Source organism: Mauremys reevesii, linkage group 2 (genome assembly GCF_016161935.1).
Source record: "Mauremys reevesii isolate NIE-2019 linkage group 2, ASM1616193v1, whole genome shotgun sequence".
In the NCBI taxonomy this organism is placed as follows: Eukaryota; Metazoa; Chordata; order Testudines; family Geoemydidae; genus Mauremys; species Mauremys reevesii.
The window spans coordinates 277,589,512-277,615,502 of record NC_052624.1 but is presented as its reverse complement, the minus strand read 5'-3'; the positions used below and the strand labels follow the sequence as shown (position 1 = coordinate 277,615,502).

Genomic DNA, 25,991 nt, shown 5'->3' with positions numbered 1-25,991 from the left:
GGTCCAGTTTAAAGGTTACAAGCAAAACAAAAGTACCTTGAGTTAGCACAGAGGAATCCACAAGCCATAAAGAAATGAGAGAAACCCAATCATGTCTTCCTAGACATTTCCTGATCTACTTACGTATCTGGGGTTTAAAATGAGTATAATATAATAATTGGAGATATACCTATCTCCTAGAACTGGAAGGGACCTTGAAAGGTCATTGAGTCCAGCCCCCTGCCTTCACTAGCAGGACCAAGTACTGATTTTTGCCCCAGATCCCTAAGTGGCCCCATCAAGGATTGAACTTACAACCCTGGGTTTAGCAGACCAATGCTCAAACCACTGAGCTATCCCTCCATGATCTGATGGTTTTCATACCTGGCCCAAGCATTTACAGCATACTTCCAGCCCTGTCTTTCCTCCATCCCCTCTCTCCGGAGAACAACACAGACAGACAAAGGGAAACTCTCCCCCCCCCCCCCCCAAATTTTAAAAAGTTCTAGCCTTCCCATTGGCTCTTTTGGTCAGGTGCCCACTCCCTTCGTTTTACCTATGGATGTTTTAAACCCTTTACAGGTAAAGCAAGTAGAGAACAGCTACTAACAGGGATTTTATGGCTGGCTGGCTGTCCATAAAAGGGAGCTCCCCACCTCCCCCATTTCTTACATCTGGAAAGCAGATCTGGAAGTCATGTTGGATAATCAGCTGAACATCTGCTCCCAGTGTGACGCTGTATCCAAAAGGGCTAATGCAGTACTGGCCGTTTATAAACAGAGGTATCTCAAATAGGAGTAGACAAGTTATTTTACCTCTGTATTTCACACTGGCATGACTGCTGCTGGAATACTGGGTCCAGTTTTGATGTCCACTATTCAAGAATGATGATAATAAATTGGAGATGGTTCAGAGAAAAGCCACAAGAATGAATAAAGTATTAGAAAACCTGCCATATAGTATAGAATTGATGAGTTCAATCTATTTAGTTTAATATAGAGAAGGTTGAGGAGTGATTTGATCTTAACTACATGGGGAGTTTAACTACATGGGGAGCAAATATTTGATGGTTGGCTCTTAAGTCTTGCAGAGAAAGGTATTAACGTGGTCGAATGGCTGGAAGTTGAAGATAAATTCAAACAAAATGAGGCCTATTTTTTTAACCGTGCAATTAATTAACCATTGGTACAATTTACCAATGGATGGATTATCCATCACTGGTAATTTTTAGGTCAAGATTGGAAATTATTTTAGGAGACATGCTGTGATAATTTTTTTGGGGAAGGTCCATCTTGCCTAGTATCCTCTCTTCTGACAGTAGCCAATGCCAGATGCGTCAGTTGGAATGAATAGAGAGGTTAGTGGGAAAGTAACTGAAATAGTTTCCTCGTGGATTGTATTTTCCAAATGGACAATCTACCCTAAATGTTCAATTATGGAGGGACAATCTACACTCATTCCTATGTTTGCTTTCTACAACCAACTCTCTGTATAACTTTTCATGAGTGATGTACCTGAGTGTTCAGATTCTAATACACCTCTACCTCGATATAACGCTGTCCTTGGGAGCCAAAAAATCTTACTGCGTTATAGGTGAAACCGTGTTATATTGAACTTGCCTTGATCCACCCGAGTGTGCAGCCTCGCCCCCCCAGAGCACTGCTTTACCACGTTATAACACAAATTTGGATATATCGGGTGGCGTTATATCGAGGTAGCGGTGTATCTAAACTGTATTGTTAAATTTATTCACCTTAATTTGAGTTATTGCTGATTATGCTCTCTATATATCTTATGACTTTTTAAAACAAACGTTGTATTGTGGATAATCTAAGCACTACACCCAGATGTACAGACACTCTCTTTTCTTAACCTGTGTATTATATACTTTTTTTAATGTTAGTTTTAATAAAAATTTTAAATTGAGTGATCCATCCTCTGTCGTCCAGTCTCAGCCTCTGGAAGTCAGAGGCTTAGGGACACCCAGAGCATGGGTTTGCATCTCTGACTATTTTGGCTAATAGTCATTTATAGACCTATCCTCCATGAACTTCTGATTTTTTTTTTAAACGATTTATACTTTTGGCCTTCACAGCAGCCTCTGTCAATGAGTTCCACAGGTTGACTGTATTGTATGAAGAAGTACTTCTTTGTTTTAAACCTGCTGCCTATTAATTTCATTGGGTGACTCTCGGTTCCTGGGTTATGCGAAGGGGTAAATATCACTTATTCACTTTCTCCCCATATTTCATGATTTTAGAGGCCTCCTCTGTTGTAAGTATTGGAGCTACAGGAGGGAACAGTTCCCCCAGTTAAAATAATCTATTAGTTATTGAAACCACAATTTACAGTTTATTATATGAAAGACTTCTGAGAGGTCCAAAATGGCCAACTGACACAGATTTAAAAAACAGCAGAATGTTCTTTACCCTGTGCAATGCATTCTGGACTCAAGAGGAAGACTGAAAATTACTCAGAATGTTCTGGGTGTCAGAATGTACCTTGAACTGAACAACAGCTGCCTTCTCAACATTTCTCCAAACTCCATTTTTGTTAGGAAGGAGGACATGTGCTAATGAAATGTTAGAGAAATTTTTACCAAGTGATAGAAGAGAGCTTAGTTTATCTAACTTCAGTTTATAAAATTGGGTATATATACTACCAAACAAAGCCATTGCAATGGGTGAAATACTGGAATCCTGCAAAGTAACGAATTTCTCATATGGAGATGGAAAAATTAAGAGAGTTCAAAAGTGAGGTAAACTTAGAAGGGTTTATTATCCTTTCTCAATTCTATCCCATGAGTGGATGCAAGCATAGGTAGATGTGGAGAGTTGATTGATCTCTCTGGCACCATTAAGGAGAAATTCTGAGATTTAAAATGTAAAAGTTCACTTCAGAAAGAAATTCACACGAAAAACAGTGGCAAAGCTCTCTTAACTACTTTGAAAACAGGAATATAATAAGTCGTCTTAGATAGTCAGATACTGGTTGTGAAAAATATTTGACTGACTTTTTATACAAGAAAATGGCATTTAACAAAACCTTTTTCTTTATTAGAAATAGTCTTCATGGGCCTGGGTATTTTAAAATGGTTCTCTAAGAAGTACAGCCTGGTGTTTTGTAGCATTAGTCTTCTGTTAAAGACTGTTAGAGGAAGATAGGAAAAAGACCTGCGACATTTTATCAAAGATAAGGAGAACTCTGCTAAGCAGCAGCTACTAAGACTTGCAGTGTTGTGTAAGACAGACATCAATTTGAACCTGTATTAATGTATACATCTTTGTCTTATGTTCATGTATGCATGTTCTGTGGGATTGTGGAGTTACTCAGACACTATTTGTATTGTATTAGCATTCAAAGTCCCCAATCAAAATTGGTGCTCCTTTAGGCTAGGCACTATACAAAGTAAGGGACGCTCCCTGTCCCAAAAGAGTTTACCATTGGGCTTGATACAAGATTCAGCAAACAAACCAATAGAAGATAAGTGCTGGGTAGAAGGAGAAAAGACAAATTAAAAATAATTGTTTTACATTGACTCACTATGTTCATAACTTGACGGTCTGAATAATTTAACATTTAGATGATCTCTGTATAAATGTCAGTAATTCCCACTGACTCCTTGTCTATTGTATGATTTCCTGTAGGCATCATGGTAGAAATGAGGAAAGTTTTGAAGGAGGAGGATATGGTAGCTTTATAGGAAAGGTGTTCCATGCATGAAGGGCAAGGTGGAAGAATACATAGAGACTCTTGTGGGAGATGTGAACAAGTGATGGTTGTGGCTTGCATCACTGGTGCAGTGAAGGGGTGAAATTTAAGACACGAGCAGATAACTAGAGAAGACAAATTGTAAGATGCCTTAAAGGTGAGGTCAAGAAGCTTAAACTTGATGTGGTAGAAAATGAGAAGCCAATGGAGAGGTTAAAAAGGTGAGAAAAATGAGCGGGAGGATGACTTTTTATCAGCTATGTTTTTTTTAATTGTTTTGGAGGTGTTGACATCAAAGATCGCTGTCAGATGTCTGGTGGTGTTACTGAGTTGGCCAATGAATCTTTAAAAAGGTCCATCATGGAACCTTTCCGTGTAGTTAATGAAACTTTTGAGAACCAGTCTGAGGGGGTGAGGTGCTGAGAGGAGAGATGGACATGCAGTCTCACAGACCCTTATGAAGCACTCCAGAGAATGAGAGCTAGAGAACTGCTATGCTAGACTCATCTGTTTTCTGACAAATGGATCAGTTTTAATTGGAGTGCATTTTCCACATATAACTTCAAGTGATCGCTGGTTTCTCACCTGGAGATCATGAGTATGTTGTCCGCATCTGTCACTCAAGCAGGTGGTGACCAATCCAGGGTGTCTGCTCAGGTTTCATCATACCACGGAGCACAATTAATAGGTAAGAGAACTGTTTTTGTTGTGTGGCTCACCACTGCACAGAAATGGTTGTCTAGCAGTGACCAAACCCATCATACAAAATGAATTAATAAGGTTTGGACAGGATTGGCAGTTAGGAAGGAGAGTGGATATGGGTGAGGAGAAAACTGATCAATCTGAACAATAAAAGAGGTAGAACAACTCTCTCCATTCTTCCGCTTAGACAAAATAGACCTAAGACTGCACAGAAAGAACTCCCTTAAGCACTTGCCATCCGAAAGCTTATCTTATGCAGTCCTGTCCAGATAGTATGCTCAGGGCGTGACTGGGATGGGCCAATTGACCGCTTTGCAAGTTTGCCCTCTAAGTCTTGCTCTCCTCTCACTTTAATCCAGAAGGAGGTGATTGCTCTAGTGGAGTTGACAGGGAAATTTGCTAGGCAGGGGAGAACCTCTGAAGGTACTAAAATAAGATTTTTGTTGGTTATCGTCCTGCCTTGATGTAGCAAATGAGAGGATGTACCATAAGTCTGATCTGGCAGCAAGTTGGGAACAAGAAAACATCTATGTTTCAAATAGTATAGAAAGATTAGACAGATAAAGATGCACTTACTGGAGTGAAATTGGGCCTGTCTTTGTTACCTACATCTCCTTATTCTAGTCTAGACATGCCCTTAGTTTGGTTTCTCCAAGTTCTCTTACAGCAACACAGGCAACTTGTTTAGTTCAGTATCAGAGGGGTAGCCGTGTTAGTCTGGATCTGTAAAAGCAGCAAAGAGTCCTGTGGCACCTTATAGACTAACAGAAGTTTTGGAGCATGAGCTTTCATGGGTGACGAAGTGGATATTCACCCACGAAAGCTCATGCTCCAAAACTTCTGTTAGTCTATAAGGTGCCACAGGACTCTTTGCTTGTTTAGTTCACTTTTATTATCTCAAATAAGCAAAAATTAAACTGCAGAACTAAATATGAAAAGAACACTGCTAGAATTCTTTTAAACTGCTACAGCTGCAAAAAACTACTTTGTTGAAATGACACTAAAGGTAGCTGCCACACCCCAGATATTGCTGCATGTATATGGAGACGTCTGCACTGCTCTTCCATAGGAGATGCCTCTGCTCTATTGGCTGAGAAAATTAATACAGTCCAGATAGCAAGATCTTTCACTGCATAAAGAAACTTTATTTTGAAGGTTCCTAAAATTGTTTCGTCCCTTGATAGAAAATTTGGACATTAAAATATTAAATAAGGTCACCCAACCCACTCACCCAGATCTTGCTAACCAAACTCTAAAATTTCCTTTACAAGCTGAGAAAACATCATCTAACTATTAAATACAAGTTTGGGCATGTCTATACTTGGAAATTTACCGTCATAATTATCCTGGTAAAACTGTGACAGTTGAAGGCAACTGCATCTGTGTTTTCCCCCTCAGGGGAAAGGCACCCTCAGCGACAAGGGCACCCACTCTTAAGTTTCTGGCTCCCTAGCCGTCACCTCTCCTGTGTGGAGACATGCATCTCTCTCCCTCCTGACCGATATTCCCAGATTGCACAGTTTCCTGTCTACACTGTGAATTCCCCAGCAAAGTCAGATTGCCCAAACAGGCTGGTTCTGCTGCTTTGCTTTCTTTTCAAACGCTATCAAGAGGGTAAATGCCACAGCTATACGTTACCACACAGCTCTTTCGAAGCCAGCACGTGTATCATTACCTGCCTTGTGGGCAAGTGGCATATGTGTGCATTTGGTGCAAGCAGCTCATGGTCCTCAGAGACTGAGTTCGGGCTCTTGAGACCAGAGTGAACTGGAGGAAGTAAGGGAGACAGGGAGGTACAAAACTGAGACTTTCCAGGACATAGTAGAGCAGTCCTATCATCAGTCTAACAGCCTCTGTGCTGTTGAGGAGGATGGAAGTCTTGAGGAAGGAGAACCTCAAGCTGCAGTGGAGAAAAACAATCCCATAGTTTAACCCTCCTTCCAGATGATGTCATGGTATCCTCTTAAACTGATGATACCTATCCAGGGGAGGGGACCCCTGTTGTTAAGAAGAGACAGGTAATAGTAATGTGAGAGTCAATTATTAGAAATGTAGATGGATTTGTGATGACCAGGAGAACCACATGGTGAATTGCCTATCGGGTGTGAAGGTTGCAGACCTCTCATGACATCTAGACAGACTTGGGTGCGATGCTGGGGTGGAGCCAGTAGTTGTTGTAAATGTAGGTACCAGTGATGTAGGGAAAGGTAGGAGAGACATCCAAGAGGCCAAATCTAGGCTGCTAGGTAAGAGGTTAAAGTCCAGGGCCTCCATGGTGACATTCTGTGAAATGCTCCCAGTTCCACACACAAGGCCAGTTAAGCAGGTAAAACTTCAGGGTCTCAATGTGTGGATGAGGTGATGGTGTCGGGAGGAGGGATTTAGTTTTATTAGGAAATGGGGAACATTTTGTGAAAGGAGGACCCTATACATGAAAGATAGGCTCCACCTAAACCAAAACAGAACCAGGTTGCTGGCATGTGCAATTAAAAAGGTCATAGAGGAGTTTTTAAACTAAGCTGGGGGAAAGCCAACAGATTCGAAGGAGCACACAGTTTGGACAGGCACGTCTCTTAGGGAGGATTTATTAACAGGGTTACTGTATCAACTTCTATCCTTTCCGTTTTCCTAGGATATAAAGTACAGGTAAGAAGTGAAGAGAAAAAGGCAAACAAAAAAGAGTCCCATTCAGTTACATCACATGAAAGCAGACAGATATTGACAAATTTGAAAATGCTTGTATACAAATGCAAGAAGTCTAAATACTAAGATGGGTGAACTTGAGTGCCTGATATTGAGATAGTAGGCATCACAGAAACCTGATAATCAGTGGGACATAGTAATACTACAGTACAAAATATATAGGAATGACAGAGTAGATGGCACTTGTGGGGGAGTGGCTCTGTATGTGAAAGAAAGAATAGAGACAAATATAGTTAAAACCTTAAATGAATCAAAAAGTACCATGGAATCTGTATGAATAGAAATTCCATCCTTAAATAATAAGAATATAGCAGTAGGAATATACTGCTGACTATATGACTAGAATGGTGATTGTGAAATGCTCAGGGAGATTAGAGAGGCTACAAAAACAGAAAACTCAGTAATAATGGGGATTTCAACTATCCTCATATTGACTGGATACATGTCACCTTAGGAAGGGATGGAGAGAAACAATTTCCATACACCATTACTGATTGCTTCTTGGAGCAACTAGGCCTGTAACTCAGAAGAGGAGATTAAATTATTTATTCTTGATTTAGTCTTAAGTGTCACACAGGATCACCAAGAGGTGAAATAACTGAACTGCTTGGTAATAGTGATCATAATGTAATTAAATTTAACATCCTTATTGGGGGTGTGGGGAATGCCAAGACACCCACCGAAGGAGCATTTAACTTTAAAAAGGGGAGCTACACAAAAATGAGGAGGCTGGTTAAATGGGAATGAAAAGGAACAGTCACAAGAGTGAACTGCCTGCAAGTTGCGTGGAAACTTTTTAAAATCATCATAATAGAGACTTTAGCTATATGTATACAATAAACAAAATAAAAGCAGTATGAGAACCAAAAAATGCCATCATGGGTAAACAACAAAGTAAAAGGCAAAAAGTCATTTTAAAAATTGGAAGTTAAATCCTAGTGAGGAAAATAAAAAGGAATATAAATTCTGGCAAGTCAAGTCTAAAAGTGTAGTTAAGCAGGCCCAAAAGAATTGGAAGAGCAGTTAGCAAAAGACATAAATTAACAGCAGGGTATTTTTTGTTTGTTTTAAAGTACATCAGAAGCAGGAAGCCTGCCAAACAATCAGTGGGGCCACTGGTGAATTGAGGTACTAAAGGAGTACTCAAGGAAGACAAGACTGTTGTGAAGAAGCTAAATGAATTCTTTGCATGTGTCTTCACTACAATGGTTGTGAGGGAGGTTCTCCCCCCTGAGCCATTCTTTTTAGGTGACAAATATGAGAAACTGTCCCCGATTGAGTTGTCAATAGAGAAGCTGTTGGAACAAATTGATAAATTAAACCATGGGCCAGATGGTATTCACCCATCAGTTCTGAAAGAACTGTGGTATGTCACCTATCACTTAAATCAGTGTCTTTACCTGATGACTGTCAGATAGCTAATATGCCAATTTTTAAAAAAGGCTTCAGAGGCAACCTGGCAATTATAGGCTGCCAAGCCTGTCTTCAGTACCAGGCTAATTACCAGAGTGATGTCGTTCTTCGACTACGAGAAAGGGACCAAGAGACTTTTCTCCGTTGGATCATATGAACTGGAACCATAAACTCCCTGAACATCAAATCTCACCAAATGAGGGTCAGTCCATCCTCATCATCATATTCACTCATTATACTCCACACCCGAACATAGCCACTTTATGAACTTCATACCCTCATATCTCAATGTCTGTACTTTGACCCATCAACCTTTTACCTCCAATCGGGGATACTGCAGATTATGTATTCCTTATGCCACCCGATCTTAAACCAAACTTTGCACCCTCGATAATCTGTATGTTATTCCCTGATAACCAGAAACTTCTATGCTTAAACTCTGTACCGTTCACTTTTTTTAACATCATCTTAATAAAGAATTATCAGCTTCATTGATGTACATGATATGTTGGGGAAGAGTCAATACAGCTTTGAGGCATATTTTCCTTTTACAAATCTCTGAGAATTCTTTGAGGAGGTCAGCAAACTTTAGAAAAGAGTGATCCAGTGGATAGCATACTGGACTCAAGAAAGCTTTTGACAATGTCCCTCATCGAAGGGAGGCAATTTGGATAAGAGGGAAGTTCCTCTTATGGATCAGTAACTGCTTAAAAGATAGAAATAAAGGGTAGAAATAAATGGTCAGTTGTCACAGTGAAGAGTGGGCTCCCTCAAGGATTTGTACTGGGACCAGTGCTGTTCAACATATTCATGAATAATCTGGAAAAAGTAAACATTGAGGTGGCAAAGTTTGCAGACAGTACAAAATTACCCAAGATAGCTAGTCCAAAGCTGCCTGTGAAGTTGCAAAGGAAACTTAGAAAACTGAGTGGCTGGGCATGAAATTTAGTATTGATAAAGGCAGAGTAATGCACATTGGAAAACTTCATCCCAACTATTGTGTATATATACAACATGATGGGGTCTAAATTAGCTGTTACCACTCAAGAAAGGGGTTGGTCATGGATGGCTTTCTGAAAACATCTGCTCAATATGCAGCAGCAGTCAAAAAAGCTAACAATGTTAGGAATCATTAGGAAGGGGCTAGATAATAAGACAGAAAATATAATACCACTATATATGTCCACACCCTGAATACTGTGTGCAGTTCTGGTCATTCCATCTAAAAAAGATATGGTAGAATTGGAAAAGGTACAGAGAAGGGCAACAAAAATGTTTAGAGCTGTGGAACAGCTTCCATATGAGGAGAGATTAAAAAGACTGTGAATATTCAACTTGGAAAAGAGACGACTAAGGGGATGTGATAGAGGTCTATAAAATCATGGATGGTGTGGAGAAACTGAATAAGAATGTGTTTTTTGCCTCTTTACATAACACAAGAACCAGGGGTCACCTAATGAAATTAATAGGCAACAGGTTTAAAACAAACAGAATGCAGAGAGTCAATCTGTGAAACACGTTGCCAGTGTATGTTGTGAAGGCCAAAACTATAAGTGGGTTCAAAAACTAATTACATATGTTCACAGAGGATAGGTCAATCAATGGCTGGTCAGTCAAGATCGTCAGGGATGCCACCCTATCTCTGAGTGTCCCTTAACCTCTGACTGCCAGAAGCTGGGACTGGATGACAAGGGATGGATCACTTGATAATTGACCTGTTATGTTCATTCTCTCTGGAGCACTAGATACTGGGCTAGAGGGATCGTTGACCCAGTATGGCCATTCTTATTTATTCTTAAAGTAAAAGCATTACAGAGAAAACATCTTAAAAACAATAAAAGAATCTACAAATATGTTTAATAAGATTTCCAGATATCACTCCCTGACTCCAATAAGAGCTCTGGCCGGTGAAAAATCCTTCAGACCCCACCTAGGGTTTTTTCTGTTGTCAAAAATTCATAATAGCTGTTAGCTCAGAACAAGTATGCCCATGAATCTGAGAGTTCCTTCTTTTTCTCGTTCAAGTCTTGAGGCTTGTCTGCACATAAACTGCTGCGACAGCACAGCTGCATTGCTACAGTGAAGACACTATCTGTACTAGCAGGAGGGTTTCTCCCATCAGTGTAGGTACTCAGCCTTTCCGAGAGGTGGCAGCTAGGTCAACGGGAGGATTCTCCCATCAACCTAGCACTGTCTACACCTGGGGTTAGGCTGGTTTAACTGCATTGCTCAGGAGTGTGGATTTTTCACATTCCTGAGCAACATAGTTATACTGACCTAATTTCCTAGTGTAGATGGTCTCTTCTCATCTAACAGATGCTAGCAGACAATGGGTTTTTCCGCGGGGCACAGCTTCAAAGAATGGGTCCAGAGATGCGTAATTTGCATTCCCTTCCTCCCAAGTATTTCCTAGGAAACCTACTCAACTGAGAATTTGATCTTGCTTTAAGAGAGTTCTTTGAAACTCCTAACACTTGCCAGGGTTTACATTAGTCCTGCCTCCCCCTTAAAGAAGTTGCATACGATTCCACAATTATACATCAACATTTGCATTTTTAATATCTTGAACTAAAATACTTATAATTAACTGAATACTGTTTTAACTTAATTCAGTAAGATTTGCCCCGGGTGTTAGAGGAAATTGCCATATCTGTCACAATAACTATTCAGATAAATTTCATTGTGTAGACAAATCCTTAGGCATAACTAGTTTGGAATATTTCTAATTGAACTAAGGGCATGTCTAAATAGAAATTGGAGTAATTTATTGCCAAAAACCACAGTTAATGCAGAGTTATGGTTGACCAGCAGTGCCTCAAACATCGAAGGCACCAGTATTTAAACATCTGGAAATCAGGACATAAGGAATTAAGGTAAAATAATTCTGTACTTTCTGGGTTTAAAAACACAAATTTAAGATACAAGATAGTCCCTGGTGTGGAATACTCATTTTTGAGACAAAGGTAGACTTCAGAGTGGGGAGAAGGAGAACACCTAATAAGGTGAATGGATGAGTTCACACCTCTGAAAGCTGTTGTCAGGATGTACTAATCTCTGTATACATGTGGATTTTGGAGCATTTTGAAAATCTAAAAGAAGCTCATGTTGTAGGGCACTGTGTACTGGGAACCTCTTGGCCAAATGAGTCCACTGTGTTCCAGTAACTCTACTCCTGGCTCTAATGTTGTGCAACAATATTCTGATGGAGTGGTATTGCCACCACAGTTAAAATGGAAATCCTGGTGCAACCTTAATTGGGGGGGGGGAGGGGCGGGGGAAGGGGAGATCTACATAAAGTCTGTCTTTTGGGTTAGAGTAGAATTCCTAAATGTTGATTATAATTTGTGTGCTGTTCAATTTTTCTATAGCCCTTTTTTTGTGGAATAATTTAATTTGAAGTTTCCTATGACTTTTTAAATGGGCCATGTAGCTAACACTTTTATATTAGTGTCTGTCACTTCCCTTTTTCACAGAAACTACAGCACTTTGACATTGATAGGTGTGAATCTTTTGGTTTCCATAGACTTTATCAGGGGTCGGCAACCTTTCAGAAGTGGAGTGCCGAGTCTTCATTTATTCACTCTAATTTAAGGTTTCGCGTGCCAGTAATACATTTTAACGTTTTTAGAAGGTCTCTGTCTATAAGTCTATAATATATAACTAAACTATTGTTGTATGTAAAGGAAATAAGGTTTTTAAAATGTTTAAGAAGCTTCATTTAAAATTAAATTAAAATGCAGAGCCCCCTGGACCGATGGCCAGGGCCCGGGCAGTGTGAGTGCCACTGAAAATCAGCTCTCGTGCCGCGTTCGGCACGCGTGCCATAGGTTGCCTACCCCTGGACTAGATGAACTATTGTAGAAAGGTCAAATTTGTTTTCTGTGTTTTTTTTTTTCATAAGAAACATCATAACTCTTTTTACTGGGGACAGTTTACTGCCATCTTATTAATCAAAGTTGGCTTACTTTAGTACTTAAATTAGGGCTCTCTTATGGCTGGGTTTCCTGTCAACTCCAGACTGGATTATTGTAGTGCATTTTGCACAGGATGGCTTGGTTTTAAATTCTTTGTTTAAAGCAGTAGTCTAAAAAATTTCTTTAAATAAACGGTTTTCAATCTTTTTTCCCAAAACAAAAGTCAATTCACATCTGTTGGTGGTAAAGCTAAACCATTTGTATCTATTTTCATGTAATAAATATAGGTTAGCTGCTTCCCAGGCTAAAACTGCTGTTTGATAAACATTACTTATCTTTTTCAACCAATGACCTTTCTTATTTTGTCTTCAGTCTTCATTTTTATGCTACAGTAAAAAGGGAAGCTATTTCTAATTCATTAAACAATAACTTATACAAATGTAGAGTGACGGATTATGTTCCTTAATTATGCCCCCCCCGATAGATATAGATATAGACAGATTCATCATGAAACTTTGATTACAGAACCACATATCTTTTTCACAGGAACCTCTGCTTCATTTCTTCTTATCCTCATGACTGTATATATGACCTCAAAAGCTACACCTAAATACATTTAAAAAAAAAAAATCTTCTTGTGCTTTTGTATTGTGCTCATCACCGTAGTATCTGGTGTCTCAAACATAAATTAATTTATCTTCATAACACTCCTGTGAAGTTGGAAAGTACTGTTATTCCCCTTTTACAATTGAGGAGCCGAGACACAGATTAAGGCCAAAATTTGCTAATGTTGGGTCCTCAGTGATGGAGACACCTGTGGCCTAATTGTTCTTCAGAGGTGCTGAGTAACCTCAATTTATACTAATTCCAGTAGGAGTAGGAGTTGTGTTCTGTGGTTCTGAAAATTGTCTTTGAGCCTCAAAGCTGACACCCAGAAAATGAGCACACTGGCTACCTCCTGAAAATTTTGCTTTAAGGCCCAGATTTTTAAAGGTATTTAGGCATTGCTGCGCTCAGCACTCTGCCTGATTTAGGTGCCTAAATCTCCTTTTAAAGGTTTAGGTTTAAGTGACTTGTCCAATGTCACGTTAGAAGCCAGGAAATGCCAGAATTTGTTATTTTTGAAACCTTTACAACCTTAACTAGTATTGTTAATGTAGTTTAGAATGTTAGGTCTTTGTGTTTGGTTTCAGTATTTGGGAGTAGCTCCATTTTGCAAATACTGAAGCCAAGCACAAAAGGCTTAGGGCATGGCTACACTTGCAGATGTAGAGCGCTGTGAGTTAAACCCGCCTTCGGAGAGCGCAGTACGGAAAGTGCCGCAGTCTGTCCACACTGACAGCTGCTTGCGCACTGGCGTTGCCACATTTGTGGCACTTGCAGCGGCATTGGGAGCAGTGCATTATAGGCAGCTATCCCAGCATGCAAGTGACTGCAACGTGCTTTTCAAATGGGGGGTGGGTGGGGTGGAGTGTGACAGGGAGTGTGTTGTGTGTACGTGGGGGGAGACAGAGTGGGTTTTTGGGGGGCTGAGAGCATGTCAGCATGCTGTCTTGTAAGTTCAGACAGCAGCAGACCCCCCCCCCCCGCCCCTCTCTCTCACACACAGCATTCCACACTAATCTGTCTCAGAGCACACTTAGCTGGCTCGGAGCAGATAAGCAGCCGACTGTCAGAAATGGAGCTTTCAAATGGCGTATCCGCGTTCCTACAGCGAGTTCAAAACAATGAGAAGAGTGGCCACTTGATTTAAGGGGATTATGGGAAGTTTCCAGAGGCTGATCAGAGCCCAGTAATGCGACACCTCATCCGCACTGGCGCCACGGCACTCCAGTGGGGGCACAGTAAATGTTATTCCACTTGCCAAGGTGGAATACCAGCAGCGCTGTAGCCATGGAGTCAGAGCGCTCTACGTGCCTTGCCAGTGTGGACGGGTAGTGAGCTAGTGTTCCCAGGGCTCCTTTATTGCGCTGCAACTTGCAAGTGTAGCCAAGCCCTTAGCATACTAATTTTGTGAGGAGCGTTGTGGCCAAGTAATGAGCTTTAAGTCCTCCATATTAGACAACTGAGTCCTAGTTCCAGCTCTTAAAGAAGTTCTTGTTCAGCTTCCCAGGTGCTGCATTAACTCACCTATAAAAGGACAGAATGCTAACCTACCTCCTATGGCCTTGCTCAATAAAATGGGTTGGGAAGTATACAGAGTAGTTAACATCAATTGGGGAACAGGTGAGTCAAGGTCTGCTGGCTTCTGGCCCAGGACATAGGTTTTCATCTGTTAAATCAATATTTAAAAAAAAAAGCAAGGAGTGAAGACTAGGTTTAAAAATGCATTTATAAAATAGTATAGAAGCTTGTGTGTGTTACTCTTCTCACTGCATGTACCTAATGTGGACAATTTTTGTGGTGATATTTTACTTTGTGCTTTTTTTTTTTCCTCTCCCTTTCAGTGCTTGCACCTCCTCCACCATTGCCACCACCAATACAGGGATATGCCTTTAAACCTCCTCCTCGACCCGATTTTGGTACTTCTGGAAGAACAATCAAACTACAGGCCAACTTCTTTGAAATGGACATTCCTAAAATTGATATCTACCATTATGAATTGGATATAAAGCCAGAGAAATGCCCTAGAAGAGTTAACCGGTAATATCATTATGCTTTGCATTCCCCCAGTTTTATTTATGTTTTTCCTCCATTTATACTTTTAAAAAAAGGAACTTTTAGAAGCTAGGGTCCTGTACAAGCTTTCACATAGGGCACTTGGGGACATGGATATCCTTGTTGTTCATCAGATGTGTTAATATCTTCCCATTTGAATACGTCCTGCTTTGGTGATATCCATCAGCAAGCATTATTTCTGTTAGTTTGGTTTCTCCAAGTCTTCCTATACCAACCTAGAAATCCCACCTGACTTTTGTGGTGGTTGTAGCTTATTTTGAGTGAAGTTTTCAGCTTTTGATAAAAAATTACTGGTGGCATAGGCAGGCACAACTCCATTATCTTGAGTGGAGTTACGCCAGTGAATTTGACCATTGTTGTTTACTGCTTAGTTCATAACTAAGTGGAGTCAGCTAGCAAGCCCCTTAAAAGGGGAGGTCATATTACCAACAATTTGTTTTCCTGTCTTCACCTACTGACAGGGGGAAGTAAACCCATTTGTCTGTGCTGGTATAAGAGGACTTTGGAGAAACTAAATTATAACAGGTAAGAAATTGCCCTCCTTCATCATCTTCTGTATTAATGGAAGATATGCAAATGAATACCGATAGCAAGGCTAAAAAGGTATGGATCAATTCTGCAAATTATTGATGGCCAGGGAAGCAAGAGAAATAGTATTTTTCAATTTACCTATTACAAGTAATGTAGTGCAATCTCTTTATTGTGAAAGTGCAACTTACAAATGTAGAATTTTTTTTAACCTAACTGCATTCTTATTAGACAGTCTTTAACATGCATGGAACATAAATAGCTGTTCTATACTTCACCTTCCTGGGTCTGTTTGATTATTTTTAAATGTAATATTTTAAAAACATTTAAAAATTGGATTTAACTTAAAAACAAACATAATGGGCTAAGATCATCACTGTAGTAATTCCATTGGGCCAATTTCTCTTCTTCCACCAGTGCAACTCTCTTAATTTCAGTAGAGTTGCATCAGTGTAAGACAGTATTTGAAAAAAATCTAAGTGAAGGTTTGTTTAACAATTATGAAGAGTCTCATTAACTGAGGTAATGGTGACCACGTCAGTGCAGATCAGGGCAAATCATGTTCACAATAGGTAGTTGCTTACCAGGATAAAGTTAAATATATATAACTGTTTGCCCAGATTGGCCTTAACTCGTCAGTAGTCATCATGATATGGTGATGAAGGCCATTGTAAGAACCTGGGTGAAGAGATGCCATTTACTGGAAATGATCCTATTTGCGCTTTTCATAATTCTACGCTGTATCTGTTTTCCCAATGCAGTGTGGGAAAAAAAAATTGATTTACGAACCTAGTGAAGTCTGAATTTTTTACTTCAAACTCAAACAGAAAATGTAATTTGCTTACAGTTAATATTGCTCAACCCCAAATCCCATGAACACCATTGCGAAAGATGATTGGAAGACAAAGTTGGAGAAATTCATAAGGCATAAAATTTGTAATAGTGAGTGTTATTAACCATCAAAACAATTTACCTAGTAATGTAGTGGATTTTCTATTGAAGTATTTAAATCTAAGAGGATCTGTTTGGAGGAGATGAGAGGAATCAAAGTGGTTATCTTTCTAAAACAATATGTTATAGCTCTCTTAGAAGTTACAGGCTTGAAGCTGAAATTACTGAGTGCGGTTTTATTGCCTATGTTATGGAGGTCAGACTTGATGATAAAAATGGTCCCTTATTTCATAAATTCAGATTTTTTTAAGGCAAGGTCAAGGAAATCACCAATTAAGGCAATATTCATTCTTCACACTGCTTAAACACGCTCAGATTTCTGTCTTAGGGTTTTGTACTGGCACATATACCTCTACCCTGATATAACGCGACCCGATATAACATGGGTTTGCATATAGTGCGGTAACCCTGGGGCTCCGGCAGCAGGGCTCGGACGGCGCTTTAAAGGGCCCAGGGCTCCGGCTGCTGCGGGGAGCCCCAGGCCCTATAAATCACCACTGGAACCCTGCCACTGCTACCCTGGGGCTCCGGCAGCGGGGCTCCGGCGGCGCTTTAAAGGGCTCAGAGCTCTGGCTGCAGTGGGGAAGCCCCAGGCCCTTTAAATCACCATTGGAGCCCTTCCGTCGCTATCCCGGGGCTCTGGCAGTGGGGCTCAGGTGACAATTTAAAGGGCCCGGGGCTCCCTGCGGCCAGAACCCTGGGCTCTTTAAATCACCGCTGGAGTCCTGCTGCTGCTACCCTGATATAACGGGGTTTCACCTGTAACGTGGTAGGGATTTTTGGCTCCCGAGGACCATGTTATATCAGGGTAGAGGTGTACCACTCTGGTATGTACCTCCCATGTTAACTAGATTTTCAAGATGAAGTGCCTCATGGATTTCAGATTAAATGCAGTTACAGCCTCAGTGATGTCCTTCAGGAGATTTAAACCCAGATGTTTGGCGTCTGAGAATAGAACAATTACAATAGACTACAAATTCCACTACAAACTCATTTGCATATCTAACATATAATCAGCTACAATACACATGTCAAATTATTCTGCATCATATTCTAATGCACAGCCTATAATTCCAATCACACTTTAATTTGTAGTCTTAATAGTTATATGTACTGGTAAATGCTGTTGTTACATAAAAAAGTACGAGCTCACCTACTCCTGAGAGCATTCTGTGCCAAAAAATTAAAAATTCTGCGCACAATATTTTAAAATTCTGCAAATTTTATATATCAAATAAATGTGGAGGCTCCAGCATGGTATTGGGGAGCACAGGCCACTGACTGCACAGAGGTGGGAGATCACTGTACAGCTTCCCCCGGAACACAGACTCCAGCAGTGATGCTGCACCCAACCCTGACACAGTGCAAGGTCCAAGCTTGCCCCAGAAACACCCCAGAGCCATGCCCCTCTGTGCCAAGTGCACCAGGTGTGGGCAGGCAGGTTCAGCAAGGCAGGATCCAAATGTAGAGGGACTTAGTGTGGGGGGATCCAGGTGTGGATTGAGAAGGTTCTGTGTGGGGCAATCTGGGTGCGGGTGGCTCAGTGGAGGATCTGGGTGTGTGTGGATCTGGATGCATAGGGGCTTGTTGGGGGGGGGGGGTTCTGGGTGCAGTGGTAATGGGACTCTGCAGGGGGGTCCAGGTGAAGGTGGTTGGGGCTCAGCAGGGTGTGTGTGTGTGGCGGGGAGGCTCAGCAGGAGGGTCTGGGTATGAGGGGGTCTGGATGCATAGGGGTTGGGCGGATGGGAGAGCAGCTCCCTGTATAGTGATCTCTCCCCCTGCAGCTGAGGAGCGATCGGTGTGGGGGTGGAGGGAGAGTTCGCAGAGCTTCTTACAGCTGGGGGAGAAATCTGGGGGTGGGTCTGATACAGCCCCAGATGCCGTGCAGGGGAAGAGGAAGTCCCATCCTCCCCAGCCCAGCCGGGACTAGCACAGGGTAGGAGCCACCAGCTGGGTCTTCCTCAGTCCTGTTCTCTGCCCCACAGTGATTTACCTCTCTGCGGCTGCCCTGGGCACCCAAAACATACTGCTGAGGAGGGTTGCACGACCACTCTTGTGACTTCCCTTTGCTGCCCCGTCAGAAAGTTATTTTTCTGCGGGGAAACAAAGAAATCTGCGGGGGGACATAAATTCAGTACATGTGCAGTGGTGCAGAATTCCCCCGGAGTATAGGTGAGAGTCAAGATTGTTATTTGAGTGTGATGCAGAGGAATTTGATGTATGCATTGTGCACAGCCCCAAATCATTTGATCATCTATCCCTCTCCTAAATTCCTCCTTTCGCTGTGCTGTCAAGCTGCCTAGCCCATCAATCCTGTTCTGCAGATGGGAGCCATGGAGAAGAACAGCTTATATTACGTACATGTTCTATCTGCATAGAATAAACTGTAGGTAAAACACTGGGCTATAAACTTTCCAATGAGAAACCAGGATCAAATTTAGTAGTCCCAAGAAACGGAAACAGTTCGTTCTATGAAATTTTCTTTGCATAAAATCAACTGCTGTTGTCTCCTCAGATGATTAAATGAATCTGATCTTTTATGCTGAGCTGTTGATAACCCTTTATGTAATAGCCAGTATTTTTGTTTCCTCTTGATTACATAAGCATATTGGGGTTCTTTTGGTACTCTGTTCAAATTATGTGATAACTTAATTTTCTTTGTATTTTCAGAGAAATAGTTGAGCATATGGTCCAGCACTTTAAAACACAGATCTTTGGGGATCGTAAACCAGTATTTGATGGAAGAAAAAACCTATATACAGCTATGCCACTTCCTATTGGGAGGGATAAAGTAAGTTTTAAAAATAAGTTTCTAGCCAGAGGTTGTAATATAATGGCATCTCACATTGTTACTTCAAGCCTTTCACGTACCAAGTGATTTTATACTTAGAGTAAATATCTAGACAAAGACCAGCCTTATTAGGGCATTCTGACACAAATTCCAGATAAAATAACTCACTGTGTCTGTGGTCTGAGTTCATATTATAATACTTGTCCATTTAGAATGCAAGCGCTTCAGGGTAGGGACAATCTTATTATTAATGACTTGTATTATTACAAGTAGTAATAGTGCTCAGTAGTAGTGCTCAGAGGCTCCAACTAATATTAGGGCTTCATTGTGCTAGACACTGTACAAATTGTCAGTGAGAGACCCTGAAGAGGTTGCTTACAGTTTAAATAGACAAGATAGACAAAGGATGAGAAGGGAAACGGAGGTTTGACAAGATGAAGTGAGTTGCTCAAGGTCAGATAGCAGATCAGTGGCAGAGTTAGGAATAGAACTTGGGGCTTCCTGAGCATCAGTCCAGTGTTCTATACGCTAAACCACACTGTCTCCAACTGCCTCTTACAATGTGTTTGAACAGTACCTAGCTCAACCAGACCTCTAGTCATTACCATTATACAAATGCCTATTTTATGGTATCGAATAGGTGTGCTACAGAAAAGATTGTATTGTCCTCCTATCTTATCGAGCAGTTGTTACTTAACCACAAACTAATATCTAAGAAAACTATGAATTGAGGATTTAAGATTCTCAGAGACCAAAAGACTGTTACCAAATTCTTTGCTTAAATTTTGTATCTGTTTACTTCTTAGAAGATATCTTCTGTGTTCCTACAGAATTTAACTCAAGCAAGAATCTCTCATCTAAAGTATTTTTGGCAAATGTAGTTCTAATTTCTAAAGATGTCTTCATGGGTTTGGCAAGTGCTATTGAAGCCTATACTGCAAAAGTTAATTTGCAACAGCAGTATTGTCCAACTTGTATATTTTTCTAGTGTCCATTCTATGACAAATAGAAATACTTTAAACTATGCATTTAACCAGAAAAACAAATAGAAAATACCACACACGTCTGGTGGATAAGTTAATGCTGGTGTTAAATCTCTGAGTTCCTTACTTTTTGTTTTACTGTAACCTCAGTATTAAATTAACCTAGATATTTTGCCTTTAGCTTAGTTTTTTTTTAATTTTTTAGAGAAATTGCTTGTGCTTAATGATAGCATTTAAATGGTCTTAATTACATTTTATATCTCAAGTAACCTCTTCAGGGAAGGGACTTGTTTGTGAAAGGGAGCTCTACTCTTGATGCTTTCAATTCAAAAGTCCGTCTGTATTAAATGATATGTGGAGGGAATTAAGTGTGGCAACAATTTCTCAGCAGGAAACATATTTATCTCTCATCTAGACTTGCCATTCCTATGGGTTTCCTTCTGTTCAACTGTATAGGAGTTGAGGTCAGACCTGGCATTCTGGGTAGAGATGATAGTCCTCTCAAAATGGGGAAAGCCTCAGTTGCAGCTGCCAGGGGAAGACACAACTGGCCGATTCTCAGAATTCTTGCTCTACCTTTCCCCAGAGCACACATTGGAACAACTGACTCAAATTCCTGCACTCGAAAACTTTTTGGTTTTAGTTAAAAACTAAGCATGAAAAATGCCTCAAAAGCTGTGAGAATGAAAATGGGGGGGTATAGCATTAATAGTTTTAGAACTTTAATTCCAGTGTTTGCTTCAAAGTGAATACTGCAGTTAGAATTTGGAAGAAGTATCCAGGTGTGAGGGGTGTACCTGGCCCTTTGTGGCACCCTATTGGAGGCCCAGCAATCCTACTATATCCTCCTCCTTTCCCCCAGGAAGGAGCAGCAAAGGTGGGTCCTCCAGGCCTGCCTAGAAAGGCTGCACAGAAGCATAAAATCAGAGCCCTGTAGGCTGAGATAAAAGGTGAGTGTCCCCCGTTACAATAGGGTTCTACCCAACAGCTAATTTAAAAGTTTTGTTAGATAACATAGAGGGAGTTATTGCTGTAAATCAAACAGCTGGAGTTAGTTGTCTTCAGCAACTGATAGTTAAGGCTACAATTTTCTCAGAGACATTTCTAGTAAAAGTCACAGACAGGTCACTGGCAATTAACAAAAATTCACAGAAGCCATGACCTGTCTGTGACTTTTACTAAAAATGTCCATGACAAAATGGGGAGGGAGGAGAGTCGAGCACCCTGCCCTGCTGTGGCTCCTGCCCCGTGGCTGGGAGGGACCCCTGCCTGTGGCGGATGGGGAGCTGCGGGGGATTCCCCGCTGACTAGGGAGCTCTGGGAGATTTCCCCCCCCCCGGCAGTGGAGCTGTGGGGGTTCCTCTACTGCTTGCAGCGGCTAGTGAGCTACAGGGGAATTCCCCCCGCCCCTGGTGTCTGGGGAATCGATGGGTATCTTCTTCCGCCCCGGGGAGATCTGGGGGTCCCCAGCACTTGCGGACTGGGGAGCTCCGGCAGATTCCCTCAATGACAGCAACAGCTAAGGATTCCCTCCTCACCTGCAGCAGCTGGGGAGCTGCCAGGTATCCCCCACCTCCCATGGTGGCTGGGGAGCTGCCAGAGGATTGTTGTCCTGTTGTCGCCCCCTCCTCCCCCCGTAGCGGCTGGGGAGCCCCCACTGGCAGCTGCTGGGGAATTTCCCTGCCCCCATGACATCTGGGGAGCTGCCGGGGATTCACCCCTCCAGTCCCCACCCCCACACACACACCCGCAGTCATTAGCAGATACAATTATAACACCTGTGAGGCTATGCAGACGTTCACTGAGCTTCTGCCTTCAGACCCTCGTGCAGAGCTGCCGGGGATTCTTTCTGATAGTTTACAAAGGGCTAATGGCAGAATGTTTTAATCTCATGCAGGGTGTGTGTGTTCTGAGCAAAGTTGTTTTATGTATATAATTGACTCAAATTAGACAAAAACCTTACATTACCTCTCGTCTTCTTCCCAACAAAGACCAAGGTGTGGACCAAGCCAGAGTTTAGGGACTTTTCTCTTTAATGTTTCTCCTAACATATGTAAAACTTTGTCTATAATAGAAAAATTGCACAGGGGTAAATAAGTTGATTTGTTTACCCTGGAAAAAACCTCTAACATAAACAAACGTAAGCCAGTTTAAATCATGCTTAAACAGATTTAGTTTGGGGTAAGTTAGCATATTAAGCTAAATTGATCCAAGTTCAGTTGAAACCTGTTGGTGTATATATTAAGTGTTTGATTCAGGATAATTAAATTGTGTGCGTGCGTGCGTTCCACACAACAGTATGCATGCACACCAGGCTCCTGAGTCAGGAAATTCTTCAAAGAAGTGTCTGTTGGCCCGCACCAGCTCTCCTTGGGCTCATGACCAAGAGTATAAGAGGTAGTGTGGGTCGACGCCTGTCTAGTTCCTTTTTACAGCCACGTGGCCTGAGTCAGAATCGTGTCCTGCTTTGCTCTGTTCTTCTTCAAGCGCTTGCTCATGTCAATTTCAATCAGGTATGCGCACACTGTGTGCGCAACAGCCGGAATATTTTTCCCTTAGCAGTATCTGTAGGGTCACCCTGGAGTCGCACCTTCATGGCGCCCAATACTGGGCCCTGCCCTAACCCCACCTCGGTTCCTTCTTACCGCCTGTGATGGCTAGCTGGAACTCCCTACCGCTCTTGCCTCGACAAGCACATGCTTTGCAGCATCTCTCTTTGCATACATAGTTGGATTTAGCAATAGAGTAGTTTATAGTCAGTGTAGATAGTTTTCTTATAAGTTTCCTTTGGAGGGGACTTTACCCCTGATGTCTTTACTCAGCACTGGGTATGCCTCGGTTCCCGGGCTTTAAACCGTGCTCGGACTCTGGCAGGTTTATGCCAAGAAGTGACCTGCCCTCGCCATGCCTTAAGTGTCTTGGAGAGGGGCATCTCAGAGACTGCTGTAAAATCTGTAAGGGTTTTCGCCCCAGAACCCTTAAGGACAGAGAGCAGCGCCTGAGAGTCTTTCTTATGGAGGCAGCACTTCGGGGCCCAGTTGGAGCCCACGGCGCCGGACTGAGCCTCAAGCACCGCATCCTTGGTGCACCGTCAACGTGTGAACCGGAGCCAAGGAAGGACTCAGAGACCCTCAGCACAGCCCCAGCTCAGCCCACAGGCAGGCATTGGTGAGGCACTGCTTTCACTCTCTGGTGCCCCGTAAAAAGAAAAATGTGGACAGACGGTGCTCCCCATCTAGGTCTAAGGACCATTTAACCAGCAAGCACCCATTAGGCGCTCTGTTGGCTGCGATCCTGTTGACTCCTGCCCCAGGAGGGGTCCAGTCAAGTCCGGATCCACGCCGCTCACTGGGCCACCACTGCGAGGACATATAGCTCCCCTCGACACCGGAGGCGCTCAAGATGGCAGTGGACCTGTTGGTACTCATGGTGCCACCCTCCCCTAGGAGGGAGAGGTCACCGGCACCGATCTTAGGCCTGGTACATTCTGTAGGTAAGCCAGCAATGATGTCTGCCATGAGGCCATCCCCATTGCATTGGCCTGCAGCACCGGGGGTCTCTGCAGGAGAGCTGCTCCAGTCCCCAAGTTGGCACCGTTTCCTGGCACTAACAGGTTCCGCTCCTCTTGTCTGAGCTCAAGGCCTTCATCACAATGCGAGACCTCAGAGTTGGAAGTGGAGTCCTCATGCTCTAGTAGGAGCAGAAGGTCCCGCTCCTGCCGCGATCGATATCCCTACCTGGTGCCCTAGCAGGGCCAGTGACAGGCTCCTCAGTGGCCCTTCTGGACACCCTGGGCCTATCATCAAAGCCAGAATTCTAGATTGACATTGGCAGCCTCAGTCTCAGGTACACTGACAGCAGCGCTAGCTGCTGTGCTGTCCTCGGCAGTGTTCCCGGCTGCCATCCTGACACTAGTCGCAGTCCTGGCACCATTGCTCCTTGCCCTGCGGGACCCCTGGGGGACCGAGAGCAGTGAACACACCCTAGTACTGGCCACCACCTCATCCTCCTCCTCATCAGATGAGTCGGTGGCGGGTACCTCTACTACTCCGGCCTTAGAGGACTGTAGAGTCCTTCAGTAGCTGCTGAGACGGGTGGCCCAGAACCTGAATATCAAAACAGAGGAGGTGATGGAGGAAGCCAACCAAATGGTTGATATTCTCTCCCCTCCCAGGCCATCCCATATCGTGCTGCTGCTGATCAAAATGATTAGCAATGCCACCAAGACTCTGCGGCAAACCCCGTCCTCGCTGCTGCCGACCGCCAAAAGATACGAGTGGAGGTACTTCATTCCCTCGCGTGGGTATGAACACTTGTACACTCACCCCTCCCAGACTCCCTGGTAGTTGATGTTGCTAACGAGAGTGACAGACAGAGCTTCCAGGGGCCCTCTCCCAAGAACCATGAGGCCAAGAAATTGGACTTTTTGGGGAGGAAAATATACTCAAATAGGGGGTTGCAGCTCTGTATCGCTAACCATCATCTGGTGGTTAGCAGGTACAATTAGAACAGCTGTGAGGCTATGCAAAAGTTCACTGAGCTTCTGCCTTCAGACTCCACCAAGGCTACCTACCTTGCCAAATGGAAGAGATCAGTCTGGATGGCGCAGCATCATTCATCCCCGACATTCAGCGCTATACCGCTTATATTGGACTACCTCCTTCATCTCAAACTGCAGGGGCTCTCCAATAAGAGTCATCAATAAGGTTTAACCTGGCCGCCATTTCAGCCTTCCATCCAGGTGCAGAGGGACAATCTGTCTTAGCCACCCTATGGTCAGTCGTTATCTAAAAGGTCTCGACAGGCTATATCCACAGGTCAGGCAGCCGATCCCACCTTGGGACCTTAACTTGGTCCTTTCCAAACTGAAGGGCCAGCCTTTTGAACCACTGGTGACATGCCTCCTGCTCTAGCTCTCATACAAGGTAGCATTTCTGGTAGTGATAACCTCAGCCAAGAGGGTGTCTGAGCTCAAGGCCTTAACATCAGAGCCCCCTTACACTGTGAACAAGTTTCATCTCAGGCCTTCCCCAGCTTTCCTCCTAAAGGTTGTCCCCCATTTTCACATCAACCAGGACCTCTTCCTCCCAGTGTTCTATCCTAAGCCGCAGTCAAGCGGCAGGGAGCAGAGGCTTCACTCTTTGGATGTTTGCAGAGCACTAGCCTTTTACATCGAGAGAACAAAACGGTTCCGAAAGTCCATCCAATTATTCATGGCTGTGGCGGACAGAATGAAGGTTCTTCCGGTCTCTTCTCAGCAGATTTCATCATGGATCATGTCCTGCATATGTGAGTGCTATAACCTGGCAGGAGTTAACGCCTCTTCAGCGGTGTTCCGGGCACAGATTCCTACCCAGGAAATTTGCAGAACAGCGACATGGTTCTCCATACACACTTTCACCGGACACTATGCAATCACCCAGCAGGCCTGAGACGACACCGCCTTTGGTAGAGCGGTGCTCCAATCTGTGGATAATTCCGACCCCACCTCATGAACTTGATTTTGAGAGTCACCTGATTGGAATTGACATGAACAAGCACTCTAAGAAGAGAAAACGCTTACTCACCTTCTCGTAACTGTTGTTCTTCGAGGTGTGGTGTTCATGTCCATTCCAATACCCTCCCTCCTACCCCTCT

The 25,991-nt window shown here is 42.8% G+C and overlaps 1 protein-coding gene across 4 annotated transcripts in view; it reads left to right on the top strand.

Moving 5' to 3' along the window:
- AGO2 (argonaute RISC catalytic component 2) overlaps positions 1-25,991 on the top strand; it is a 125,766-nt gene that overhangs the window by 27,646 nt on the left and 72,129 nt on the right. For 3 of the 4 annotated variants that reach the window (XM_039522797.1, XM_039522796.1, XM_039522795.1), the window contains exons 2-3: positions 14,870-15,065; positions 19,251-19,371. In XM_039522797.1, coding sequence (XP_039378731.1) covers positions 14,989-15,065; positions 19,251-19,371 — 198 coding nt within the window. In that variant the 5' untranslated portion in view covers positions 14,870-14,988. Of the gene's footprint in view, positions 1-14,869; positions 15,066-15,562; positions 15,627-19,250; positions 19,372-25,991 lie in introns of those variants that run through there. The other variant, XM_039522798.1, reaches the window with a different exon arrangement.